We start from the raw sequence: 23,358 nt of genomic DNA on the forward strand, positions 1-23,358 counted from the left end.
AAAAGAGAACAGAAAACGCCGCAAGATAACCATACAAAGGAGCAAGTACAAGAAGTACGATACAATTTGAATAGTTTACACCAAGAAAGTGTTAGAAAACTATATAAACGTAGACTGGAACAAAAACTAATTGAAACGGAAGATAATACCAGGAATGTTAATCAGTTATACAAAACCATCAAAGAATGTATACACGCCGCTGCCCTAGAAGCACTAGGGCGATATGAAAAGATCGGACAACAAAAACCATATTGGTGGGATCAAGATATTTCGCAGGAAATAACACAGAAAAGAAAATTGTATCAAAAATATCTGAACACAAAAAATGTGGAAGACAGAATCGAATACAAAAGAATGCAAGCGATGGTCAGAAGAAAAATTTGCCAAAAGAAAAATGAATCCTGGGAAAAAAAGTGCACCATGATAAATACATACATTGGTGGAAGCCAAAGTTCAGAAAGCTGGAAACTGTTAAAAAATTTAAGAAACAACAAAAAAAGAGATATTATCCAGTCCATATCACCGCAAACTTGGGAAGAATACTTTAAAGATTTACTAACAGAGACAAGAGAGCCCTTCAAACAGATAGAGAACTATGGTTTACAAGGCGTCAGGCTGATAGGGTCACCAATCAGAATAAATGAGAGAGAAGTCGAAACCGTATGCAGACATCTAAAGAATGGCAAATCACCTGGCCCCGGAAATGTAGCTCCGGAACTCATTAAACATGGACCCAAAATACTAATTCAACGACTACGACAACTTTTCCAGGAATGCATAAATAAACATGAAATACCTGAGGAATGGAAAGAATCGCATATGAGCACCATCCATAAAAAGGGAGATAAATCGAAACCTGAAAACTATAGAGGAATTGCAGTTACTAGTAGTATTAGCAGAATATATGAGAAAATAATAAAAAATCGAATAGAAGAAGAATACCAAGATATGGAAGCCGAAGAACAGGCTGGTTTTCGTGCAGGTCGATCTACAATAGACCATGTCTTCTCTATTACTCAGATAATTGAAAAGAAAGTTGCTCGTGGCCAAGAAGTCCATCTGACGTTCGTAGACCTTAGGAAAGCATATGATAGTATCCCGCTTGATAAATTATGGGAGGCACTGGGGAAAACAAATATAAATATAGAATTGATTGAAGTAGTAAAAACGTTGTACTACCAACAAACAACAAGAATTAAAACAGGAAATCTGATAACACCGGGACTCAAAGTGACTAAAGGATTAAGACAAGGATGCTGTATATCCTCAACATTATTTAAAATATACCTCGAAGCAGCACTCAACAAATGGAAGAAAAAATGTACGAATATGGGCATACCACTAATAGACTTAACTTTGTACACTCTGTGCTTTGCAGATGACCAGGTCATCATCGCACAGGACTCTGAAGACCTTAGTTACATGATGCGAAAACTATTAGAAGAGTTTACAGAGTGGGGTTTGGAAGTGAATATGGAAAAAACTGAGTACATGAGTATCGGAGGAGATCAACATAACCTTCTCGTAGAGGAAAATCAAGAGATCAAACTATGTGATAACTACAAATACCTAGGAGTAAAAATCACTCAAGACGGAAAATTAGATGCAGCCATTAAGGAACGAAATACACAGGGAAGGAAAGGCATAGCCTTACTAAACAGCGTACTGTGGGATAAAAACATCTCTAAAGACAACAAAAGAAGAATATACAACACCATAATAAAAAGTATCACAACATATGGATGCGAAGTGTGGCCCCTAAAAGACAGATCAGAGAAAATGCTTAGAGCAACAGAAATGGACTTCTGGCGCCGCTCGGCGGGAATCTCCAGACGCGACAGAATAACAAACGAGAGAGTCCGAGAAATCATGGGGGTTACACATAATATTGTTGATGACATCAAAACGACACAACTCAGATGGTACGGACACGTAAGGAGAATGCCGGAGAATAGAATACCAAGACAAATTCTTGAATGGCAACCAAGAGGTAGGCGAAGACCAGGAAGACCTAGAAGAAGTTGGATAGAAGGAGTTGATAAAGAAATCAGAGAAAGAGAACTGGAAGACGATCTATGGAACGATAGAATGAGATGGAGATTGGAAATCGGAAGACGTCGAAGAACGTTGTAAACCGAAATTATATATATAGATCATATAGACCGAGAGAGGTGTTAGACAAGGAAGCCAGTTGTCACCTGACTTATATAGTTTGGAGAGATTAATTGTTTCTGGAAACGTTCCGGGGAGAAGATCAAGAGGACGATCACCAACTAGATGGTCAGACCAAACTAAAAATTCAGCTAGAAACTCATTCTGCGAAGCTCTCAGAGCAGCTGACGATAGAGAAAAATTTAGAAAAATTGTTAGGAATATTGGAAGAATCTGGACGATCCTCCAGAATGGGAAAACGACAAGAGAGAGATAGAGAGAGAAAGGGGGAGAGAGAGGGTGAGAGAGAGAAAGAGAGATAGGGAGAGAGAGAGAGAGGGAGAGAGAGAGAGAGGGAGAGAGAGAGAGAGAAAGAGAGAGAGAGAGAGAGAAAGAGAGAGAGAAAGAGAGAGAGAGAGATCATATAGAACCGATAGTATGAGTAGGTCGTTGTTACTCTATACTGATATAAAAAGACCTTTTTAATAATATGGTAGATGGCGACCTAAATTTCAATCCGATTGGCGAAAAGAAGTCAAGTAAAAAAAATGGAAGCATTTTTATATTAGCTTTTTTATATATCGAATTTTTAAAACTCCTACAACTCAAAATTAATCAGACCTTCAAATAAGATATTTACTTAAAAACGAAATTTATTTACTTAGTAATACAAAGCTAATATTGAAATAAACGATTCTAGAAGTATATTTGTTAATCAGTTTAACAAAAGACAGGTGTTACCATATTCTAAAAATAAAATGGAGGTATATCACTCTCTTTTAATTCTATTGGTTGGCAGTTTATTCAAATATTCGCAAGTTTTCTTTGTGACAAAAATAATATACTCCGAAAGTAGGTCCCATGAGTATGTGACACGTGGAATACCGAGATGGTTTTATCTCTATCAATTTTGTTGACTACATTTTTTATATTACTTAATACTTAGAAAGGCAATTGGGATTTTTAATTCAATGCATGTGTCGGAGCCGAATATAAAATAAGGACATCTAAATACACTGTAATTAGCTCGTTTATAATTAGCGCAGATATAATAGTCAAACAACTAAAAATACATGAGAGTACAGACAGCTTTTAAAAACTAAGTTTTTGGGTTTTATTGACCGGCTATGATGGACGGAACTGAATGTTCGGCAGTGAAAAAGAAAGGAAGAAGGTTGGATCGATGAAGTAGAAGGGAGCGAGTGGTGTGTCGTGTTATAAAACAATTCCAATGAAGCTAACGGGAAAATTCTATAAAAAAAGTCATAGGACTAGCTTGGACAGTTAAAAGAAAGAGGAACAATGCATGCATGCGGCGGAAATAAGAATGCATAGATGGATAAGTAGTCACAAAAATGGATAAAATTAAGACCGTTTATTCAAAATACTTGTGCAAAAAGTACAAAGTATTCAATGCATTTGCCGCATATTTTTCCAACAAAAATATCTCAAAAACATGTATTGCCTTCTTGACAATATCCAATAGTGATGCTTGTTGGAAATAGAGAAGAAAACAATATTCAAATTGATTTTGATGTATAGTTGTTTTCTTTCTATGTTATTTCTGCAGTGCATCCTCCAGTTACCTACTGTTATCGTGGATCACACCGTAATCAGTTATTGCTGTTATAGATTGATCGATAATAGCAATATACTTTATTTCTTCCAGTTGCGTTGGTTGCTCTTAACTATATATATATATATATATATATATATATATATATATATATATATATATATATATATATATATATCAATCGGTTTTAAAACGTCTTGCGACGTTTTCCAATGCCTAATTTCTATGACATTCTATCATCCCATTGGCCCTCTCTAAAATCTCTTGCGCTCATCGCCTTCGTTACTCCCTCTCTCCAAGATTTCTCGGGTCTTCCTCTCTTTCTGCGGCTTGGTGGTATCCATTGCATAATTATTTTTGGGAGTCTTGGATTATCCATCCTCTGGACGTGTCCGTACCATATCAGCTGTTTTCTTTTTATGTCTGTTGTTAGAGAGCCGTCAACCCCCATTCGCTGTGTTATCTCATCATTATGTATTCTCTCTCTGCGTGACACTCCTACTGATCTTCTAAAAGCGTCCATTTCTACTGCCTCCACTTTTCTTCTGTTATTTTCGGTTATTCGCCAAGTTTCCGCTCCGTACAATAGACTGCTTTTAATAAGAGAATCGTAGATATTGTGTTTTCTTCTTTTTCCTATTTCATGACTCCACAGTACGCTGTTTAGACAACCTATTGTTTTTCTGGATTGTGTTATTCTTCTCTTTATTTCTTCATCATCTTTCCCCGTTGTGTCAAAAACGATTCCTAGGTATGTGTAATGGTTACAGGGCATGATGATTTCGTTATTTTCTAATGTGATGTTCGCTAGTTCGGTACCTATTGGTAGCTATTTTGTTTTTTTTTGTATTAATTTCTAGTCACCACTTTCTATTTTCTTCTTGTAATGTCCTTGCCATGTATTCCAGATCATCTTTATCGTTTGCTATAACAACCTGGTCATCAGCAAACTGCAATGTATACAAGCAAATCTCTCCAAGGTCTACGCCCATGCCTCTGCATTTTTGTTTCCACTCTTTCAATGCTTTTGCAACATATATTTTAAACAAGGTCGGTGATACACAACACCCCTGACGTAGACCTTTATTAACCAGGAAGCTTTGCGATAGTCTGTTTCCATTTTTTATTTGTGATGTTGACCCTTCATACAAATTTCTTAAGCCTTTTATTAAGGTGACGCTAATATTCGTCTGTCGTATCACGTTCCAGAGTTTGTTTACAGGAACTGTATCGTACGCCTTCTGCGAGTCAATAAACATGAGGTGGGTTTCTTGATTTGTGCTTAATTTTTTTTCTATTAGTTGTTTGAGGCAGAAGATATTATCAGTACAGCTTCTTTCTGTTCGAAAACCGGATTGTTCTTCTTCCTCTTGGTCTTTGTATTCCTTCTCAATGCGGTCTCTAATTATTCGTCCATACAAACGGCTGAATGTACTAGTGACTGATATCCCTCTATAGTTTTCACATTTAAGCTTATCTCCTTTCTTATGGATCGACGAAATATAAGCAATTTTCCACTCGTCGGGTACGGGAGAACCATTTATAAATTGATTTATGCACCAAGTGACGGTTTCAAACAATTTTTGCGATCCACATTTTATTAGTTCAGCTGGGATATCCCCTGGTCCTGGAGACCTACCGTTTTTCAGTTCTTTTATAGCATTTCTAATTTCTGTCACTTGTATTGTTATATCTTCTCCTTCAATATTAACCTCTGTTGGTGATTGAGTTAAGTATTCGTCCCTATTTTCTGTCAGTAGTTCCCCATAGTACTTCTCACATTTTTGTGTGGATATTAATTGAATTAAATTGAATATTTATAATAATTTCTTATAATATTCTTAACTTCGTTTATAATAATTTCTCATAATGTTTATTTTTCCTCTATTAATTTTGAGAACCGTCTCTGCAGATTTTTGGAATCGTCCAATTCGGTTTCTTAGTTCATGTAGTCAGCGTGTCATCTTCCATTCCATGTCAGTGAGCTTTCGCATTATCCATTATATGTGTTTAACAGAATATATTGATATGTAGAAAAACATGGGATATGGAACCTAAAAAGATATACTGACTATATATGACTGTAGTCAGGCCTATTCTTCTTCTTCTTCCTTCTTGTATGTATGGTTTAAATGCCTGTTTCTTCTTCAATATTAGCCTCCTAAATTGTTTTATTTGTCGCACCATCTTTTTCTTGGTCTGCCAATACTTCTTCGTCCATTTGGTGACTTATCTCGTGCTATTCGTACTATCCTATCCTTTGCTATTCTACTAATGTCTTCGTTCTATTCCTGTTTCCGTTTTGTCAACCATCCATTTATGTTTTCTATATTGCATGCTTTTTTTATGTTTTCACTTCTCTCTCCTCCGATTTATTAGCACTTGTAAAATTCTGGTTGTAAGTTTTAGTGTAAGTTTATACCGCTGTAGTTTTCTGGCTGTTTTTTATCTTCTGTTTTGAATAGTAGAGTTAGTTCGCTCGTTCTTCATTCTTCCGGTATTTTATTGTGTTTTATAATTTTATTAATTAATGTTGTTAATTGTTCTGTCATTGTTGCTCCACAATATTTCAGTAATTCGTTTGGTATCCCGTCATTTTCTTCATCCTTTCTACATCTTGTTTGGATGTATTACATATAAAGCACTTTTAGCTACATTTTATGAATACCTGGTTAAAAGTAATGTACAACTTCCCTTAAACATAACCCACCTACTGTCACTCAATCAGAAATCAATATACTGTTACGATAAAAATCCTGGCCTAAAAATAACCGTATTATATTATGACTAATGCTGTTCTGTTTTAGAATATACGAGACCTTTCGAATAGCTGGCATAAACTCCAAGTAATAAAAAAACTGGTTCCATTCGAATCTTCCGGAATTAGGCCTGTCCATTCGAGGCGAAACCAGGTCAATTGAGGTCAAAATCCATGGGATTCTAGAGCAGCTGTTTTCGTATAAATATGGAGGAACTTTTATTTTGAAAAGAGTTAGTTAATTCGGACGACGCGCTCGCGATAAAATGTTACGTTCGCTTTTTAATAAATTATGTATGTTTAGTGAAAATAAATAAATATCATTCATTGTGCTTTTTAATGAATTAAGATAAGAACAAGACATTATAAATTAAAGACTTAACAATTAATAAATTCACAACAAATGGTGTCAGAGTGAGATCGAACATAAATTAGACTTATAATAATAATACAAGTGAATATAAAATAAATTGTGAAAATGGCTACGATTTATGAGCTGACAGTGACTAATTTAAGAAGACATCTTGAAGACAGAGAATTATCTTCCACCGGGAAAAAGGCTGAGTTAGTCCAACGACTAAAGAACGCTTTGCTAGAAGAAGGACTAGACCCAGAGACTTATATATTTGAAGACAAACATGATGCTGTCATCTCGTCGATTTCGAAATTGGAGAACAAAGTATCCGGCGACATCGCTTCTTTAGAAAGCAAAGTTTCTAACGAGATTTCTTCTCTGGAAAGCAAAGTCTCTGCTAACATCTCTTCGGAAATCTCTAAAGTCACTTCTGAGATGTCTGCCCTGGACGATAGAATATCTTCGTTAAAAAACCAAGTTGCTGCCGATATGTTGGCCTTCGAAGAAAAGATATGGAAAGAGATGGAAAAGAAGATGGAGGAAACCGGGACAGCAGAGAGAGGAAACAATCCAATTACAGTGGAGATAAAAGAAGACGAGACGAAATGTAAGTTGGAGACACGGCCGAAATTTGAAGGAAGTGGAGGTTCTATTCATGTTAAAGTCCCAACTTTCGACGGAAAATCATCATGGAACAACTACATGAAACAGTTCGAATCAGCCGCAAGAGCAAATGGATGGTCTGAAAAAGAAAAGGCGGTAAACCTGACTATCGCTCTTCGAGGAGATGCCTTAGATGTGCTTCAGACCATAGCAGTAGAGGAAACCGATGATTTCGAACAACTGAAGAAGAGGTTAAATATGCGATATGGCCACGAACATTTGGAGCATGTATATCAGTCGCAGCTTAAAAATCGTAGACAGAAGAAAGATGAGGCTCTTCAAGAATATGAGGTAGATATTGCCAGATTAGTACGATATGCTTATCCAACAGCTCCCGAAGACATGATGGAAAAATTGGCCGTTCAAACGTTTATTGATGGTCTTCGTGATCATGAAATGCAGAGAACACTACGATTAGCTCGTCACAAGACGCTGGTTGATGTCCTATCCGCCGCCCTCGAATACGAGTCAGCTACGCAGGCCTCTGGCGGGTACAGTAAAGTTAGGACTGTAAAAGAGGAAGGAGACGAAGATAAACTTGACCAGCTCTTTAATTTGATGAAAAGCATGACATGCAAGAAAAAGAAGACCATAAAATTAAGAAACTCACCATCAGGAAAACCAGAACGAGTCAACCTTAGGGAGGCAGCTTCGACCCGGAACTCTTCCAAAGACCCTCTCATACTAATAGCTTCTTTGAAATGTCGTGAAGATAGTGTATATGTGGATGGAGACATAAATGGTAAAAAGCATACGTTGTTGGTGGATACCGGAGCGACCAGAACCATTATACGCCCGACAGTTATAAACAGCCGAAAGAAACTGTTACCAACGAGGTTGCGACTTCGGACCGCTACAGGTGAAAATGCCAACATTCATGGAGAAATCCAGGTACAATTGGGAATTGGAGCAGAAAAGTTCGTCCATACTGTTATAGTTGCTGACATCGAAGAGGATGTTATATTAGGAATGGACGTAATGAATATGCATGGATTCCAATTGGATTTTAAGAATAAGGTAATCAAAGTTGGCAACGAGGAGGTATTTCTCCATCCACATAATGATAACACTGTGCAAGCAGCCATTACAGAAGATACAGTCGTGCCTGCGAGAAGCGAAACGATCATAGTAGCGCGGCTACAGGGATTTGTGGACGAAGGGAGACCTGTTATGATGGAGCCTTGGAACCACGACGATGAGGTTGGCCGTGGAATCATAATTGGAAAGGAATTGGTGACTTCGGCTAAGGAAATTCCTGTGAGACTTATCAATGTCAACGACTACCCAGTGACCATAAAGAAAGAGACAAAAGTAGGAACTTGTGTACCTGTGACATCCATAATCCGTCAGGCGACAACATCTGATAATTCCAACGATAAATTCGACCAAATGGTTGCAGTTGCAGGACAGTCTCTAAATCAGATGGAGAAAAGGAAATTAAGGGAATTTCTTCGGCAGTATCGTGATATTTTCGTACCGAAAGGAGGAAAGACGGGAAGAACTACGGTTGTTAAGCATAAAATTGATACTGGTAATGCTAAGCCAATTCGTCAAACAGCTCGACGATTACCACAGGCGAAAAGAGAGGAAGCTGAAACGATTGTTCAGGAAATGAAGAAAGACGGGGTGATAGAACCTTCTACGAGCCCATGGGTCTCTCCGGTGGTCCTGGTTAAGAAGAAAGACGGAACGACGAGGTTCTGTGTGGATTACCGTTTGCTGAACAACGTTACCAAGAAAGATAGTTATCCTCTGCCTCGGATCGATGACACATTGGACACATTGGCTGGAAGTAAATTGTTTTCTACTTTGGATTTGAAGTCTGGATACTGGCAGGTAGAAATGGACCCAGTAGATAAAGAAAAGACAGCCTTCACCACAGGATCTGGATTGTGGCAATTCAACGTTATGCCATTTGGACTCTGTAATGCTCCTGCGACATTTGAGAGGCTTATGGAAAATGTGTTGAGAGGGTTATCTTGGAAAACATGCCTGGTTTATTTAGATGACATAATCGTCTTGGGGGAGACATTCGAAGATCATTTGAGGAATTTAGAAAACGTTTTTAATCGACTTAAAGCTGCCCAATTGATGCTAAACCCCAAGAAGTGCCAGCTATTTCAAGGTAAAGTCAATTATCTGGGTCATATAGTCAGTAAAGAAGGAGTGGCCGTGGATAAGGGAAAAATCGATTCCATTAAGGAATGGCCAAAACCAACTGACAAACATCAAGTGAGAAGTTTTCTTGGACTATGTACTTACTACCGGAGGTTTATTAAGAAGTTTGCAGATATCGCTAAGCCATTAACGCGACTTACAGAGGAATCAAGAGAATACCGCTGGGATATAGACTGCCAAAATGCCTTTGAAACGTTGAAAAAGCATTTAATAACAGCACCAATTTTGGGGTATCCACTGCCAGAAGGAGAGTTCATCTTAGATACAGATGCAAGTAATGTGGGAATTGGAGGAGTGCTGTCTCAGATTCAAGGAGGACAGGAACGAGTCCTCGGATATTTTAGTAAAGTTCTTTCAAAACCTGAGCGGAATTATTGCGTCACGAGAAGAGAACTTCTGGCAGTAGTGAAATCAGTAGAGCACTTCTATCAATACCTCTATGGAAGAAAGTTTCTAATCCGAACCGACCATGCCGCCCTTAAGTGGTTGATGCAGTTTAAGAATCCAGAGGGTCAGATAGCCAGGTGGATCGAACGACTCCAAGAATACGATTTTAAGATTGAGCACCGGGCCGGAGTTAGCCACAGAAACGCTGATTCTCTTTCCAGAAGGCCATGCTCAGCAGAGTGTTCCCACTGCAACAAAACGGAATCCAAGGAAGCAGCAGTGCTAAGAACGACGATTGTCAACGACGACTGGACGCCTACTAAGATCAGGGAAGAACAAGAGAGAGATCCAGTTATACAGAAAATCCGAAAATGGAAAGAGGAAAACCGTCGACCACCTTGGCAGGAAATATCAAACCTATGCTCAGTAGTTAAGACGTATTGGGCCCAGTGGGACTCATTTATCATCGAAGATGGCTTGCTTAAACGAGTCCTGGAAAATGATGACGGTTCAGAGAAGAGAAGACAGTTGGTGATCCCAAAGAGCAGAATAGCCGAAGTACTTCGTCAGTTACACGACAGTCCATCGGGAGGGCATTTTGGTGTAAGGAAAACCCTTCAGCGAATTCGGGAACGGTTTTATTGGATGAACAGTTCCGACGATGTAAAAGACTGGTGTAAGAAATGTACTATTTGTGCCACGAGTAACGGGCCTTACCGAAAAAGGAGAGCTCCTATGAGACAATATAATGTTGGAAGCCCGTTTGAAAGAATAGCTTTGGACATCGCTGGGCCATTTCCAGAAAGTGAAAATGGAGGCAAGTACATGCTGGTAGTAATGGATTACTTCACTAAGTGGGTCGAGATTTACGCACTTCCAGACCAGAAGGCCGCCACCGTTGCAGATAAGTTGATCCAAGAATATATCAGCCGATTTGGAGTGCCTTTGGAGATCCATAGTGACCAAGGCAGGAACTTCGAAAGCGATCTATTCCAAGGAATATGTGATAGACTAGGCATGAAGAAAACAAGAACTACAGCATATCATCCGCAATCTGATGGTATGGTAGAACGGATGAATAGGACAGTTGGCAAATATTTGACAAAGATGGTGTCCGATCATCAGCGAGACTGGGACCAATACCTTCCGTTCTTCACAATGGCCTACAGATCTGCTGTTAACGAATCAACAGGCCAGACACCAGCGAAAGTCCTATTCGGACGCGAAATGCGACTACCTTGTGATCTAGAGTTTGGGTGTCGACCTGGAGAAGATGTAGCAGGTGAAGATTATGTGATCGAATTACGAAGAAGAATGGACGATGTACATGAGTTGGTCCGTTCCCACCTTCAGATCGCTAGCGACCGAATGAAGAAACGGTACGATACACAAGCCGAAAAGGGTTGCTTTAAGAAGAACGACAAAGTATGGCTGTATAATCCCAAGAAGCGAAAAGGTTGTTCTCCCAAATTGCAGCAGTTTTGGGAAGGTCCATACCTCATTATGGAGAAGATCAACGATGTCATCTACCGAATAAGCAAGATTCCGAAGGGAAAGCCGATGATAGTACACCATAACCGGCTGGCGTCTTTCGAAGGTGACCACGACGTAGATGAAGAAGTGGAAGTAAACCAAGTCCACGATGTGTCTGACCTCACGTTTGAGGAATTCATGGGTGCCTATGGAGGTACCGGTAAAGCGAGACATGGTGTTACCACTGAAGAAAAGCAAGATCTACTAGCGCTCCCCGATGACTACTCGCTGGCCCTCACCATCCCGGCCAGTATCAAAGACGCACCAGGGTTGGCATCCGTCTTTCGAAGGAAGTTTGGTCGAGTTGCAGAACTTCAATGCCAGGTGCCAGCTCCCGGTAAAACCTTGAAACTCCAAGATGCATCACGTTACCTTTTCTACCTGGTAACAAAAGACACTGCCCGTGACCAACCTACCTACCGAGATGTATGGGAAGCCTTACTTCAATTGAGAGAGCACGTACTAGAGTCCGACGTGCAAAAGTTAGCCATGCCAAAGTTGGAGTGCCGCCAATTAGATTGGAGGGTTATCCGAAATATGGTGGAGGAGATCTTCAAAGACACCGAAGTCCAGGTGTTAGTCTGTTGCAATCCGCATAGTTACTGGTGCGGAGAGAAAACCGTCCCTTGTCATTTTTATACAACTGGAAGTTGTAAAAGAGGGTCCAGTTGCCGATACCAGCATACAGTTCCGGTTCCAGTCCCGACAAGGTTCCAGGAGGAACCATCTTTTAAGAGGGGGGCAATGTTACGATAAAAATCCTGGCCTAAAAATAACCGTATTATATTATGACTAATGCTGTTCTGTTTTAGAATATACGAGACCTTTCGAATAGCTGGCATAAACTCCAAGTAATAAAAAAACTGGTTCCATTCGAATCTTCCGGAATTAGGCCTGTCCATTCGAGGCGAAACCAGGTCAATTGAGGTCAAAATCCATGGGATTCTAGAGCAGCTGTTTTCGTATAAATATGGAGGAACTTTTATTTTGAAAAGAGTTAGTTAATTCGGACGACGCGCTCGCGATAAAATGTTACGTTCGCTTTTTAATAAATTATGTATGTTTAGTGAAAATAAATAAATATCATTCATTGTGCTTTTTAATGAATTAAGATAAGAACAAGACATTATAAATTAAAGACTTAACAATTAATAAATTCACAACAATACGAATTCGTATGACATCACATATACATCCGGATATATAATATACATTTGTTACAATCAAGTTTTAGTTCTTAAATATAACTCTTAAATCATTCAAAAATATGTGGCAAATGAACTAGTTTCCATGCCAAACACACTATTAGTTTAATAGGTAATTGCGGTAAGTTATGCGAACATTTGAAGCATTTTTGAATATTAATATTAAGTGTTTAAATGTAAGTAATCTAATTTTACATTGGTGTTGGGCAATTTAGTATTTTATGTTCGTTCTGCAACAATTAAACATTTATTGACCTTCAAAGAGAATTATCTCTATGAGCAAATAACGCTTCAATTACATAATGAGTAGGAGATAAAAATGTAATACATAATATTATTTAACTACCTTGTATGATAATGCCACTTGACACTAAAACTTGATATTTTTTTTTATTTTCTGACGATATCACATTATCTTACCTGATTCATCTCATTAATATTTAATTCTAAGCTGTTCAGTTATGGTTTGTAAAATCCAATAAAAACTGAAGAAAATAACTAAGTAGTACGTACACTATCGCAGTAATGGCTAGGTGATATATAAAAAACTATTCTATGCATTCAATGGACTATTGTTCAAAGCCAAACAAAAAATGAATTAACAAACGCCTCTGTACCAAGATATTTTTTTTCCTTTCATTTGCCTTTCATTGATCCGTTTTTTCCACTTTGCTTTATCGTAGTTTTGTTAAAAACTTTTTGCCTCTCTAGTAGATCATTCCGATTTCCTTGACTCTCCTATTGTGTTGGATGTTGAACTTGGTATAGCAACCGATGTACTTGGAACATCTTCTGCTAATGCCTCGGTAAAATTCTTATAGGAATAGGTACTTTGATTGTTGTGTCGTTCTCTTTATCTACATCTTGATCTCGCCTATTATCAGGTTCTTGTTCTGATAACATCAGAGCAGTCTTGTCTGCGCCTAAAAAATAAAAAACAGTTCTATAAATTCAAATATCAGGTGTTACAAATTTAAAAAGTTATAAACATCAGATATGATTCCCGAAATTGTAATTTATAAGCACATAATCCACCATTGAAGAAAATTCAGGTCCCGAAATCCTACCAGAAGAAAAAACGGCAGTTAGACAAATGAACGATGGAAAGGTACCGGGACTTGATGAAATTCCTGCAGAACTGCTGAAGCTATTAGATGCAGAACAAATAAAAATAATAATTGAAATATTTAAAGAAATATACAAGGCAGGAAAAATACCGTAGAGTGGCCTAAATCGGAGTTCGTACCATTGCCCAAAAAACCACGAGCAAAAGTTTGTGAAGACTATAGGACCATAATCCTAATGAGCCATCTGCTGAAGCTGTTTTTAAAAGTTATCCACAAAAGAATTTACTGGAAATGCGAGGAACCGTTGGTACGAGGGAAGCTTTATTGAGCGTGCAGGTATTGTTTCCGACATGTAGAGATGTCACCTGTGATGTTTTTGCATGCCTGATTGACTACAAGAAGGCTTTCGATAGAGTCCGGCATGAACAAATGATGGAAGTGCTGAAGAGACCTAAAAATAATAGCTAATCTGTATTGGAATCAATCAGCGGTGCTCCGAATAGATGGAGAATATACAGAACAGGTCAAAATCTTAAGGGGACTGAGACAAGGGTGCATAATTTCACCACTGATATTCAATCTGTACTCGGAGCGAATTTCTAAAGAGGCTTTTATTGATGAAGGCATCTCAATAAATGGAGTCAAGCTCAATAACCTGCCGTATGCAGATACTACAATAGTGTTTTCCAATACCATAGAAGGGTTGCAAAACTTAATGAGCAAAATAACGGAAACAAGTAGAACATATCGACTGGATATAAACGACAGCAAAACCAAGCTAATGATCATCAGCCAGGAAAATATAACTGGAGCAAATCTGTATGTGAACCAAATGAGAATTGAACGTGTCTCAGTACAACTACTTGGGAACTATAATCAATGACTCGTTGGACAATAACCAAGAGATTAAATATCGCATCGGAAAGGAAAAAAGTGCATTTTTGACTATGAGCTCTGTGTTCAAGAGCCATGACCGTACCCTAGAAACAAAAATAAGGCTCCTTAAATGTTACGTGTACTCAGTGCTTCAGTGGACATTGAAGGCGGAAACTCTATCAAAACTTCAGGCTTTTGAGCTATGGTTATACAGAAGGATCCTTAAGATACAATGGACAGACAAAGTCAGCAATGAAGAAGTGCTGCGGAGGATAAACACAACCGCGAATTTGGTCAACATCGTGAAGGGCCGTAAGCGGCAGTACTTGGGACATATAATGAGAAATCAAGGCAGATATGAGCTGGTCCAATGCATTTTGCAAGGTAAAATTTTTGCAGGACGAAGAAGAATATCCTGGCTTGCTAACCTGAGAGCATGGTATAGAAAGATCTCAACACAGCTATTCCGTATAGCAATCAAGAAAGTCATCATAGCCAGAATGATCGCCAACGTTCGGAACGGACAAGCACCCCAAGAAGAAGAAGCACATAATGTAAGATTTGCGCATAATAATGATTGAAATTTTGATGTAACCTATAAAATTAGGATTAACCATAGACATATAATACAAATAGACTCAGCGCTGCAATAGAGACCCGTTCCCCCAGTGCGACAGAGAAAATCTCGGGTATATCGACCACGTGACCTTTTCATTGGTAATTTAAGTCACCTGGTCGATAAGCTGGAAATTTAGAAAAGCAATCACTTGCAGTATATATATTATTATATTGCATATATTATACGGCGGAGCTGCACATCGAAAACCCGAGTTATGAAGAAGTAGTTCAGATAATAAATAAACTAACAAACAATAAAGCACCAGGAACGGACGGAATTTCGGCAGAATTATTAAAGCATGGAGGATCCGAACTCTGGGAAAGAATCCATTACCTAATAACATTAATATGGACGAAGGAGCAAATGCCAGAGGAATGGACAGTTGGCCTCATACAGCCAATATATAAAAAAGGAGATAAGAGGGAATGACAGAATTATAGGCCAATTACATTGCTAAATGTAATATACAAAATTCTTTCTGGTATAATCTACAATAGATTATTAGAATACTCCGAAAATATAATTGGTGATTATCAAAATGGATTCAGACCAAATAGAGCCACTACAGATAACATATTCATACTAAGAACGATACGAGAAAAAGCTTATGAATACGACATAGACCTATATAATATGTATATAGACTTTAAACAAGCTTTTGATAGTGTGAATAGAGACAGAATGCTGGAAGACCTTTGTAATCTAGGTATACCTAAGAAATACATTAGCCTCATAAAAATTACGTTGCAGGGTTCAAAAGCCGCAGTCAGAGTAGATGGAGAACTGACTCCCCTTTTTAACATCAACATGGGAGTAAGACAGGGAGATGCCCTATCAACCATGCTATTCAACCTAGTTCTTGAGGCAGTCATCAGAAAAACCAATATAACCGGCCATATAAACACCAAATCAGTACAAATTACTGCATATGCAGACGATGTAGCCATCATTAGTAGGAATAAGCCACGACTAATGGAAGTGTTCAAACAAATTGATCCTGAAGCAAGAAAAAGAGGTCTTAAAATAAACGAAGCAAAAACGAAGTATATGACAGTCAAAAGAATAACTGACAATGAAAATAATATCACAATAGACAACTATACTATCGAACGAGTGGATGCCTTTACATATCTCGGCACAGAAATCAATCAGAAGAACTCCGTAAGTAGCGAAATTAATGCACGTATTTCCAGCGGGAATCGTACATACTATGCTAATAAAAGATTGATGACATCGAAATTATTAGACAAAAGAACCAAAATGACTATCTATAGAACACTGATTAGACCCGTAGTAACCTATGGATGTGAAACTTGGGTAATGACGAAAAAAGATGAAGCCCAACTCAGGACATTCGAGAGAAAAATACTGAGGAAAGTATATGGCCCGGTACAAGAGGAAGATGGCACATGGAGAATCAGGAGAAACGACGAGGTTAATGAGTTAAATGAAGGTTATGACATTGTAAGATTTGTGAAAAGTCAAAGACTGTCATGGCTGGGACATGTGCAGAGACAAAGCGATGCAAAACCAACTAAGAAAATGTTACAATGGAAGCCCATAGGAAGGCGAAAAAAAGGAAGGCCCAGAACGAGATGGTTGGATGACGTGGAAGACGACCTGAAAACAATGAACATAAGACAATGGAGAAGAAGGGCACAAGAGAGATCTGAATGGAAGGACATAGCCAGACAGGCAAAGACCCATCCAGGGTTATGATGCCAAAAGAAGAAGAAGAAGAAGAATCACTTGCAGTGACTGCTTTACGTCAGTTTTCTCTATCGCACTAAGGGAACAGGCCGGTATTACAACGATCAGTGTATCTTGTATTATACGTCTATGGTAGAGTATACTTCTAAACAGATCATAAAAAGCAGAATTCAACCATAGAAAATGTCAATTGTCAAGATGCGTAAAAATTTAATGAAAGCGGCGCCGGCGCGCATGGATGGGGTTGGAAACAAGAGGTGAGGGCTCATGTTCAGCAGTGGACGTTGGAGGCAGGATGATGGTTGTGATGACCCTATGACACTATTTTACTCGTCAGTTACAAAACTTAAAATTTCCAGTAGGTAAATCAATCACAGTCCGTCGTGTTTTATGTATTCTGTTGTGTAGAGAAAAGCGGTGGTCTTAGCTCATGTGGTCTATTCAGAGACATAGTATAAAATATACTTACACTAGTGGCCAAAATTCTGGAAACTTTACAAAAATTATCGTTTTTCCAGCAACAGTTGTCTCATGATCGTGATTTATGTATATGTATATATATATATATATATATATATATATATTAAAATAATTATTTAATAAAATATCGAAGCGTTTAGTAATTTCGTGTGACTTCCAGTGTTTATTAGTGACTTCAGGTAGTTGTTACTAAGGTGATATTGTTTAATTATCGGAGAGGAATACATCAGTGTCGATTCAACGAAAATGGCACTAAGAAACCCAAAACGTGTTGACTGGTCGCCAGGAAAGAGAGCCAAAGCAATTATCCTTCGAGAAGAAGGTTACACATATCAAGAAATAGCAAACAAAGAAGAAAGTTGTGTGAAAATGGATTGCGAGCACGAACTACTAGAAAGAAGCCGTTCCTGAACAAAACACAGACGCAAAAACGCATTGATTGGTCTTTGGCACACAGAGGGTGGACAGAGGAACAGTAGAGTAAGGTAATTTGTAGTGATGAAACCAGAATGTCGATCTTTTGGAGTGACGGAGTGAATTTTGTTCGCCGCCGACCGGGGGAAGACCTTTTGCCCCAGTGTACTACGGTCACTATGAAGGAGTTGGACGTTTAGCAGTAATAGAGGGCAATATTACTGTAAAAAAATATCAGGAAGAGATACTGCAAGCCAAACTGCTGCCGACTATCAGAGATTTGTTCGAAGGGTATACCAACAATGCATCTTTCAGCAGGATGGAGCGTCTTGTCATACGGCTAAGACTTCCATGGAATGGTTAAGAACGTTACTGTCCTGCCTTGGTCTGGAAATAGTCCCGATCTAAATCTAATAGAAAATTTATGGTCAAGGCTGAAAGTGTTAGTATCACGCCGAAACACAAGTAACAAGAGAGAACTGATAGAAACCATTATTCAAAACTGGTTTAGTTATTTACACCAGACGATTTGGCTCGTCTCGTGAAGTCCATGCCTCGCAGAATCGAGTCTGTCCTAAAAAACAAAGGTTATCCCACCAAATGCTGTTATTTTATTTATTTTTAAATTTTTAGAGGGTTTTTTCCTCTTAAAATAGATGTTAAATATTAATAGAAGCATAAAACGATGCAATACAATTATAGATAAACTTATAAGTCTTGTGAGAAAGAGGAATGCTGATAACAAATACTTGTACAAAGATCCAACAGACTGTATTACCTTACACAAAATAAAGATAGGTTTTTCATGAATATCTTTATCAATTGTCTCACTTTACTAAAAAATGCTATTCCGTAAATTAGGTTTTCAACCGTTTTTTTATTCCTGGAAACCTTACAAAATGTTAATATGTGATATTTATTCACATAAAGTATAATTTATATATAAATATATATATATATATATATATATATATATATATATATATATATATATATATAAGTATAAGATATAAGTTAAAATAAATCTGATTTATTTTTGTTTTAATATTATATAACCTTGGGAAGGATTCTTATTTTAAACCACACTAATAATTTTGGTTTTGACATATTGGCGATAATTAGTTTAATTTTAGACATATTTATTATTTTTACTAATCGCGATTGTTTTTCAAATAAAATATGTATTTTTAGTATTATTACTTAATCTAACCTTGACATTATACAACATACTATAAAATTTTTATGATTTATTGATCTATTATATTTTATAGTTCTATCTTTCATAAAAAAAGCCAAGTGCATGCAATCGCACACCGTACATGAACAATATCGAATGAAAAAATGATAAGAAATCTGCAAATAGTCTATTTCTATTGAGTAGCATGTAAGCTACTTCATTTTTGACGTACTATATGTTTACTGTCCACTGATAACGTCAGTTTAACACTGCGATTAAGTCACACAAACGTATTTTAAAGAGAATCCTGTCAAATAAACACCTATTTTAATACTTGGAAATGAGTCGGTTATAAAACTATCGTTTTACCGCGTTGCAAATTTTGAGAGACGGAATTCCCGAAATTGTTTTCTTGAAAAATAGACAGGGTCGGAACAGTTGTATCTATATTAAACTTTGTTAATAAAGGTAACTAAATCGGAATGTGTGAATACTTACTATAGTAGAAGCTATAGTTAGAATGCAGTGCAGATAAGATAGGCAATGTATTTCTTACAGGAGTATACAGGATGATGTATATCTTACAGGATGATGAGGACCTACCAGCTTTTTCAAAAACCATATTTCGTGGGCTACTAAACTACATGGGTTTTGAATATGGTAAAAGAGGTGGAGATTCGATAATGATGGAAATAAAAGATATCATATCCTGGAGACACAAGTACCTCAGATTCAGACGAATAAAAACATTAAGGAAGAAGGATAATTGCAAACCTTGTTTATACCGATGAGTCTTGGACTAACGTTGGTGCTTCCGTCAAAAAGGAATGCAGGGACACAACGATCAAGAATCCTCGAGATGCCTTCATAAAAGGGCTCTCTACTGGACTGAAAGCTCCAACCCAAAGAGGTCCTCGGTTTGTTCTTCTTCATGCTGGAAGCGAAACTGGTTTTGTGGCATGGACCGAATTAATATTCTTGGCCAAGAAGGGAACCGCTGATTACCATGACGAAATGGACGGGGATCTATATGAAGAATCATTTGAGAAGACGTTAATTCCAAACTTGCCGAAATACAAAGAAAACGTTGTCGTTTTGGATAACGCGTCATATCACTCCCGCAAATTTGATTTCCCGAAAAAATTGTGAAACAAAAGGCAAATCAAGGATTGGCTAATCAAAAAGAACATTTTCTTCGAGGATACTTACTAAAAAGTGAATTACTGGATACTGCGGCCGCATTTAGAGACGAGTACAAGTCCAAAATTTAAAAAAAATTCGGAAAAATATGGCGTTAAGATTTTGAGACTGTCGCCTTACCATTGTGAGCTGAACCCGATTGAGATGGTGTGGAAAATGAAAAGGTATATGGCTTCAAACAACGTCGATTTTAAAGCAAAAACGAATTTTTTTATAGAATTAATTTTCTTTTGTTGATTCCCTTATTTAACTCAGTCAAATTAATGAATAAAGATTTTTGAAACTAAGTACGGTCCAGATGTCTCAGTCTATCACCAAACTACACACACTTACCACTGTGCCGACATGAGCGGCATCGCTGCGCCCTGTAAGACCAACACTGCATTCTAACTGTGGCTTCTACATACCTATAATAATACGTGATTATAACTCTATTCAAAAAACTTTATATACCACTTTTTTATATTTAAATGGAACGGCAGTGTCATAATTTATTTATCATTGAGACCAAATTGGAATAACCATTTACATAGTGACCGCCAAGTCGAATCTATCCCAAATGAAGGTTCTGAAACCGTTTTCTTGTGGCATGCCTAAGTTAAATACTAAGTTTAGTGGGATTAAGCCACAAATGCTTGTAATGAAAATTACATTTTTAACTAATATTTGACGTTTACTCTTTCACTTCGGAAATCGTTTTCAAAAAGGTTATTTTAAAAATTGTGCGAAAAGTATAACCAATAACATACAAGTGATATATTATTACTTTCATTATAAAGATATTATAACACACTTTAAATACATTAAACAATATTTTCGATTTTTTTTTCATTTATACTTTTTTTTTCAGGACCCAGTATTGATGTACCTGCTCCTGACATGGGTACCGGCGAAAGAGAAATGTCCTGGTTAGCCGACACATACGCCAAAACCATTGGTTTCCAAGATATAAATAACCATGCCTGTACTACTGGAAAACCCATCAATCAAGGTGGCATCCACGGACGTGTCTCTGCTACTGGTCGTGGAGTTTTCCATGGTAAGTAAATATTTTATAGATCTTAAACAATAAATGGTGCCGAACAAAAAAGGGTAAACCATCAAATAAAGTCCTGACCGAACAAAAAAAACTGTAGAACATCAAATAAAGTCCAGAAAGTGGGGTTGGATTGGTCACACACTCAGAAAAAATAATTCCAGTATTGCAAAGATTGCCCTAGAGTGGAATCCCCAAGGAAGAAGAAAAAGAGGTCGCCCAGTACAAACTTGGAGAAGATCCATCATGGACGAGATAAGAGGTCAAGGAAAGTCTTGGAATGAGTTGAAGGCCTTACCGCAAAATAGAACTCGATGGCGCGTTTTCACTGAAGCTCTATGCCCCACTTAGGAGTTCAAGAACCTTATATATATAGTTGGTGCCGAATTATGTGATTTTGTTTCCCATTATAAAAACTACAACTACTCCTCTGCACTTGTCGTAAATAAAATGGCATCGTTGGCATCAAATTTAAATTTTAGATAAGTCTAAATCTATGTTTTTGTTGTCATTTCTTATTTTGATAATGTGTATGGTATTATTTCATCTTGTACTGTGTCGAACTGTGAAAGATCTCAACTTTTTCATATAAAGTATTGAAATTTATTTTTTTCTTCTAATCACCCATGATCATATATTTTAATCTTTTTCCTACAATATTATTATACAACAAAACTCAGTTGAACCGCGACCATGTGCCACCAAGAAGGAGGCGTGGTTATTTTACTTTTCCAGTTTATTAATAATGTATTTTAATTGGCTTCCGTTTTGGCAAAATTGTAAGATAGGAAAACAATTTACCTTGTGTTATGATCCAATGTTCAACCTCTCAGGTTTAACAAAGTATGATAATGCTATGAAATAAACAGTCACCCAGTATGAGATTCACCTAAACACTGAACGCCCCCAATTTATTGTTTCCTTCTTGTTGGCGCCTATTTGACCTTCGCGGCTCAACTTAGATTTGTTATATATATATATATATATATATATATATATATATATATATATATATATATATATATATATATATATACTATTAAATTTATTAAATTTAATAGTATGTTATATATTATTAAATTTTTTGTAGGTATTGAAAATTTCAGCAACGAGGAAAGTTACATGCAAAAGTGTGGATTGACAACTGGCATCAGAGGAAAAACCGTAATTATTCAAGGTTTCGGTAATGTCGGTTTGCACACCATGAGATACCTTCACAGGGCAGGCGCCAAAGTAATTGGTGTTATTGAATATGATGGTTCTATCTTCAATGAAAACGGAATTGACCCCAAGGTTAGTAAGACTATTCTTTTTACTGTTGGTCTAATCTGTTAGCCTGACATGTACACACAATAAGGCTATCTTTAAAACACAATTAATAATTCCAACAATATTTTTTAAATTACTTTAAAATCCCGCGATAGAACCTCATAGGAGTTGTTACTGACTCATTCCTCTTTTGTATGTGCCAGTGTTATTTCCAACAGATGTATTATAAAAATATCTTGTCCCTATGGAGAACCAAAAGTATTATCGTTAAAATTATGAATGAAATCTGAGAAATAAACACATAGAAATCGTGTAAAATGAATTGATATGCATGTAATCAACATTGGTGGGTATATAAATAGCAATTGGAACTGATGGATGTAGCTTATTATTAATTTCATATAAAAAAAGATTCTATTACATAAAATCGGGATGTCTTCATATTTTAGGAAATTTGTTAGGTATAAGCTGGTATTTCTTATCCATTATATCTGCAGGAGAGTGTATGAAAATATTTCTTACCGATATATACATTTGTGTACATCTGCCGACTCTGCTCATTGTGCTCACAGGCTCACACCGAATGTGTAGGTTAGTAGGTCATTGGTTCGAATCACACGCTAATCAGGAAAATTAATTTAACCCCATGCAGTAAACAAGTCAAAAATCACTAGCGCAATCGGATTGGAGGTTACGATGAGTAT

General features: G+C 37.2%; 1 protein-coding gene across 2 annotated transcripts in view; it reads left to right on the forward strand.

The window, feature by feature from the left end:
* Positions 1-23,358, forward strand: part of Gdh (glutamate dehydrogenase, mitochondrial) — a 77,143-nt gene that overhangs the window by 26,294 nt on the left and 27,491 nt on the right. For both annotated transcript variants that reach the window (XM_072539699.1, XM_072539701.1), the window contains exons 3-4: positions 21,200-21,388; positions 22,476-22,678. In XM_072539699.1, the coding sequence (XP_072395800.1) occupies positions 21,200-21,388; positions 22,476-22,678 (392 nt within the window). The remainder of the gene's footprint in view (positions 1-21,199; positions 21,389-22,475; positions 22,679-23,358) is intronic.

Source organism: Diabrotica undecimpunctata, chromosome 8, assembly GCF_040954645.1.
Source record: "Diabrotica undecimpunctata isolate CICGRU chromosome 8, icDiaUnde3, whole genome shotgun sequence".
Taxonomy (NCBI): Eukaryota; Metazoa; Arthropoda; class Insecta; order Coleoptera; family Chrysomelidae; genus Diabrotica; species Diabrotica undecimpunctata.